The sequence below is a fragment of the Galendromus occidentalis genome, unplaced genomic scaffold, assembly GCF_000255335.2.
Source record: "Galendromus occidentalis unplaced genomic scaffold, Mocc_1.1 scf7180000077528, whole genome shotgun sequence".
Lineage (NCBI taxonomy): Eukaryota > Metazoa > Arthropoda > Arachnida > Mesostigmata > Phytoseiidae > Galendromus > Galendromus occidentalis.
This window is the reverse complement of record NW_003805516.1, coordinates 97,175-103,553: the sequence shown is the minus strand read 5'-3', so window position 1 is coordinate 103,553 and position 6,379 is coordinate 97,175. Positions and strand designations below refer to the sequence as shown.

Genomic DNA, 6,379 nt, shown 5'->3' with positions numbered 1-6,379 from the left:
TAGCCTCTTCATCGGTCCTGTAAGTCCTGAGCCTCATGATTCCGTACAATAAGCACGGATCGAGTTCTCCTTTGTTTCGCTCATCAACGAATGTTTCTTCAAATAAAGTTCGCCGTATTTATGATACCACTTTGAGTCACTTCTCATACTCATGGGGAGTCCTCCGGGAAAGTTGAGGATGAGCAAGTATATTCGGAACAGCGGAATCATTGGGGCCGAGCCCGTTGAGCCCCGTTTTCTGTAGAGAAAGTCTTCTGATGAAGCGAAGCAAAGACTAGCATTCATAGGCGACGACCGTCGGAGAAAGTAGGTAGCCTCACTCCGAAAATATATCCCATGACGATGATTCTGGTGCTCGCGAGGTACAGGCCGAGTCCGGCAAGTCGGGACCAAAGAGGGAGGATCCAATGGAGGATCGGATGGGTTAAGGAACGAAAGCGGGTGGCGAGCGAGGTGCATTATATCTTCCACGCTGTCGAAGTGTGAGCCGTCATTTGCGACGCGGCGCCGTCCTATCTTCCCGTGAAGCGTCCGGTGGTAACGCTTGTGCAAGCGAATCCCGCAGCGAGAACAAGCACCCTCGCAAGCGAATCCTGTATTCATGTGTGGGAGCGGGCTCCTGGGGATTCTGAACCTAATCCGAGAATGAGTTTGGACATGGTCGCGACGCATGCAGGATTTTCCGGTCTGAGTAGGCCTTGAAGATGCTCACCGTTCGAATGACGATTCCCTATAACCGTCTTGAGTGTGACCATCGAACCGAACCCAAGGCATGATCAAAACGAATGGTCACGTACATCTCCCGGAATTTACGAATTCGCTGAAAAAGACCCCATAACAGGAAATCACAGACTCCCAAAGAATCCCTCCCATGCGAATACCTGCTTCAGGCAACGAGGGTTCCGAAGGTATCATTGGGAGGCTATGCTCGCAACCACCCAACAGAGTTCCCGCCCCCTCGTACAGCCGAATTAATGCGGCGAGGTAAATCGAGAGCTCAGGCACCAATCGAGGTTCCTCTGGAGACTCGGGATCTGAGGCTCAACTCCGCTCTTCTACCAGCGCGATGTGCTGTGAAATTGTGAGCTGACTGAGAGCCTGAGAGAACATTTCACATTTCTCGCTACACATCTTGGAGATTAACGGTTCCAGGCTGGTTTATGGAGCCTGGATTCCTTCTGGCGATAAAACCAGCCAGCTCGATCAAGGGCTTCAAATTCTGGGTGGAAATCTCGGAGCAACTCTCGAGTCTCCCGTCCACGAGCCACACGAGCAAGTGAAAACTAAATCTTGCTGCTGCGCCTAACCGCGTGCGATCTTTTCATTCCCCGCTCCCCTCGGTCTCGAGAATGACTTTTGAAAGACCCGGGCCGAGCACCGGGATTTCCATTTTCCCAAAAACGAGTTATCGATTCCGAATGTAAGGGGTGTGGGGCGTCGACTAAGACTGGACCCCTGATGCCTCCAGCGTCCCCAGAGCGTACCTGAGAAGCGCCTGTCACAGTGGGGCAGAACGCGAAGATAACCGAGAACATCAAGACGACGCAAGACGTAGCATGGGCGAATACAAAGAGTCAAGGACATCAGCCTCTCACGTCTACGACAAAAGTCGCGGCTCGGCGCTGCTGGCTCTGGCAAGAGCTGGAGCTCTCCCAACAAGACGACACAATATATTCTTCGAACCTGAAACGCACTGCGAACGATGTGGAGTTCACCAAGAAACACTGGCACATGTGATTTTTGAATGCAATGAGCTTCTCATAACCGATGAGGACCTAGCTGCTCGCCTCGGCCTAAGCAGCGAGACAAATCCTACATTGGTTGACGCCACAAGGCGATCCCTCGAGATATGGGAGCGCGAAACCAGAAGGATCCGCTGAGATTTATCGCGCCTGAATTTCAGGGGTTGACTCTGCGATACTGTAGTCAGATCCAATAAACCATGAAACCATGGAAGTAGGTGGAAAAAATTATTTCGCTTTTTTTTTAAATCATCCAAGCTCTCCGATAAGGGGGTGATCATTGGACTACGATTTCAGATCCATCTGCACAGATATATAGAGTTTATTCGCTGACACCGAAACCTAGCTGCTTCAGGCAACCTATGAAGTTATAAATTACAAAGTTCGATAAATCAATAAACCATGAAGCCGATGGAACTTCTTGAATGATATCCGATTCTCAAGTCTCAATTGGATTCTATTTGGCGAATTCCGGGCAAGAATTCCTCTTCATCTTCTGCTTGAGCCGGCAGGACTCGACCTTTCCATAACTGATTCAAATGACGCCTGACGACTCTTCCATTGACTTTCACATTGAGCACTTCGTGTGGCGTATAATTATACGTAGCCACCGCTTTATCGAGAGATGCCTGACCAGGAGTTCCTAGGGAGCGTTTCAAGGTTTCCGTTGCTCTGGGGATAATACGGCGAAGACCGAAGATGAATGATCTTAAAGCTGCTGCAAAGCTCAGAAAACTCGGCAGACGCAAACTGCGGACCGTTTTCCGTAACAATGGTCTCTGGGTCTCCGAAGAGACGGAAAACTACGTGCAGATATTTCACGAGCTCGTACTAGGCTTCAAGAATGCATCCACGACCACAATGAAAGAGTCACCTTGCTGCGGTTCAGCGAAATCCAAATGGATACGAACCCACGGTTTACCTGGATCAGGCTATGGGGCGAGGGGAACCTTGATGGGACTCGCTGCGGTTTGTGCACAATGACTGCACGACCTCACCAAAGCCAGAATTTCAATTCCCATCCCTGAGATGGGACCAGGTTCTGACGCATCCAGGAGGGAACCCGAACTCGCTTTCTAGGCTCTAGGCCCGCAGTCTGCAAAAGGTTTTGTAGGGCGACTTACCCTCGGAGTCAGCGGGATGGACTCGAGGTGGGCCCTATGAACCAGGAGAATGATTGGGACTTGAGCGAGCCGCTTGGTCTTCTTCTTCAGAAAAGTTATACGACTACGACAACTTCCGTTGTATCTCCCACGAAAGATGGATGCGTGTTTACTCAAAGATCGTCTCAATGATGGGGAGTCCTCTATCATAGCGCTCTCGAAGTTAATTCGGGCCAACAAAACCTCCTCGAGGAGATCTAAGTTCCTAACACTCTCGTAAGCCAGCCAATGTTCGAAAAATTCGAAGCGAGACACTTTGATTTGCACACCTGCGAGAGATTTCAGGACTCAACTTTTGCATCGAAAAAGCAGGGTTTGAGAACTGAATCGGGAAGAGGAGAGATCGGAGAGCATTTTCCAGCTTCTCCCTGGAGGAAGACTCAGGAAGAGCATGTACTTCTACCTACAAGAAAGTTGACAGATATCCCGAAGAAATGACAAGTCATCATGAAATTCACTAGATATCTCAAAGATCTTATATTGTCCCCGAATGGTGCATCGAACATTCATCTCGACTCAATCAAGCTCACTGGTAAGTTCTTCTTCCATATCGACAGCTGGTTTCGTTTTCTTCCGCGGAGCACTCCAACGACCACTTCAATGTCTGGATCGGGTGGTGTTTCACTTAAGCCGTTCGTTACGCACTCGTGGATCTAAATATCGACAAGTGGATGTGCCTCCCGAGTTTCGAGGAGTCGATAAGGAGGTTCGTCACTCAAAAAGCGGGATCGCTGACTTTTTCACTCCTAGTTTCGCATTCTGCCCCACTGTGGCCCCTGAGAAGAAAAACGATGGTCTCGGACGTGAGTAGCGAGATCCCTATCAGAGTCGTCTGGAACCTGTGTTGATTCGGATCCCATTATGTTGAAAGCAGTCTCGACCAGTCAGGAACTCTCGACCGCGCAAGAAAGTTTCAATTGAATGAATCTCTCGGGACACGGTTGATGTCTCGGAATGATGCATGATCTTTAGTTGCTCCAGCGTGGAACGTAAGTGAGGTTTATTCATCGTTTCCTCCCCTCAGCCTAAGGTTATGAACTTCCTGAACGATCACTACTACAACATCACTCTTTCTCGATTCCCGATTGGGTCGGATGCGGCCTCGCGATGCACACAAGCTTCTCCCCCGAGTCAACGAGTGAAATCCGACCCTGTGTGAAACCTCCACATTCGCTCTTTCACTGGAAGTCACGGTGCGCTCTTCAACTTCTACAGAATTCATTGGAGAGCGATGCCTTCCTCGATGATGTTTTCTCTTCAGTGTGTGTTCGACTTCAACTTCAAATCGCGGACCGTGGCTCGATCCATCAGCCGATTTCGACGCAGAGCGTCCTCATAGTTTCCTCGATCCGAGGTCCTGGGGAGACATTTGAGAGCAGCCGCATAGTCCCATCCGCCTCATCAACCGCACGCGGTCATTCCTCTTGTGATAATGGAGATACCGATAATACCGCTCGACTTAGCAACCCCCTTCAGCATTCACTGGACCCAGAACCGGCTCCCGGCTCCGAATCGAAGCCTGCCGATATCTCGCCATGTAGTGAGCCCATGAAAGGTGAATAGGAATTCCGCAGCTCAAAGGCACTCCGAGAAGTGATTGAGATTCAGAGTGATTCCGAATTCGGATCGGAATTCTCAGAATGATCCGAGCCTTCGGAATCCCCCTCTCCCCCTCTCGCGCGATTGGGTCGAGGTTTCGATCAAGAAACCATTATCTCTGAGTGACCCGCAACAGCCCCTCTCTCAAAGTCATCCTTCTTCTCTCGATGACTCTGTATATATGCCCTGTATTTTCGCTGTTCTGTCAATTCCGCTGTCCCTCGATCTCTGCTATCAAGTTTCGCTCTCCCGTCCTCAGCCGCATCACTCATGGAGAACATGGCTACCTCAGGAGCTCCGTCGCGAGAGGAGATCAGAAGTCGGAAACGAGCCATGCAAATCGACTTGGATCAAGGCGCGACGGGACTCTCTGCGAAGGAGATGAGATTCCACTTCGCAACCGCCCGGCCGATGACGACTGTGACTGTTTTGGAGACACCCGATCTCGAAAAAGTCGTCCTCACCAGTCCTCAGCTCGAGGCAATCCTGCAGCAAGGTTTCACGGAGCTTGGATCCAAGTTTTTGGAGTCACCTGTTCAGTTGCGTTTGACTCCAGTCGGGGCAGCAGATCCCGTCAGAGCTCAACTGAGAGGACCAGCGCCAGTCTCAACGGCGGCGACCTCACCGCGAACATCCGCAGCGGGAACATGGGCCTCACCGCAAACATCCGCAGCGGGAACTTGGGCCTCACCGAGGGCATCGGTAGCACTGCGATTCAGTGTAGCACCGCATGCTCCGGTAGGACCGCAGGCATCGGGAGCACTGCGATTCAGCGTAGTACCACAGGCTCCGATAATACCGCAGGCATTGACAGCACCGCAGGCAGCATTGACAGCTTTCGCCGGGGCTGTCCATGTTCTCAGACCTCAAGCGTCCGCATTTCAAGAAATATCGAACGTGCGTCAACCGGCAAGAAGGATGGTCGAACCGAGCAGGGTCGTTCCCGCAGGGGCTCCGGGACCTTCATCAACGAATCCAACGGATCCCTCGAGCTTCGACAGGCTCCAGGACAAACGGGCGAGGAATCGCATCGCTGCAGCGAAATGTCGCCAGAAGAAATTGGATCTCATCGCCGAGCTGAGGGAATCTATCGCCAGGCACACATCTGGGACACCCTCCACGCTGCAGACATGCGCGACAGCGTCGACGCACGCTGGAGGGCTCGACAGTTCGGATTCCGACGCGAGCTCTGAACCTTCGGGAGGGCCCAGCACAAGCGGAGAACCTCCATCGGTGGCAGGCCCATCCAATGCGACTCCCGCTCAATCATCGCAGAACGCCAGACGGAGATCTGCGAACCTCACCACTCCTGAGAAGCTCGAAGACAGGAGGGCCAGGAATCGCATTGCGGCAGCCAAGTGTCGCAAAAAGAAACTTGATCTGATAGCCAGTCTTCAGCATCAGAAAGCCCTTCTGGAACGAGGGCAGAGTGTTTCGAGCATGGAGGGCAATGAGTCACAGGATTAGCCCCTTCATCGGTCCTGTAAGTTTTGAGCCTCATGACTCCGTACAATAAGCACGGATCAAGTTCTCCTTTGTTTCGCTCATCAACGAATGTTTCTTCAAATAAAGTTTGCCGTATTTATGATACCACTTTGAGTCACTTCACATACTCATGGGGAGTCCTCCGGGAAACTTGAGGATGAGCAAGTATATTCGGAACAGCGGAATCATTGGGGCCGAGCCCGTTGAGCCCCGTTTTCTGTAGAGAAAGTCTTCTGATGAAGCGAAGCAAAGACTAGCATTCATAGGCGACGACCGTCGGAGAAAGTAGGTAGCCTCACTCCGAAAATATATCCCATGACGATGATTCTGGTGCTCGCGAGGTACAGGCCGAGTCCGGCAAGTCGGGACCAAAGAGGGAGGATCCAATGG

At 51.5% G+C, this 6,379-nt stretch overlaps 1 protein-coding gene across 1 annotated transcript; it reads left to right on the top strand.

The window, feature by feature from the left end:
- The first annotated feature begins 4,783 nt into the window (after positions 1-4,783).
- LOC108864884 (transcription factor AP-1-like) lies at positions 4,784-5,971 on the top strand. The gene has a single exon (XM_018641309.1). The coding sequence runs from the start codon at positions 4,784-4,786 to the stop codon at positions 5,969-5,971; it is 1,188 nt and encodes a 395-aa protein (XP_018496825.1).
- Positions 5,972-6,379: the final 408 nt, after the last annotated feature.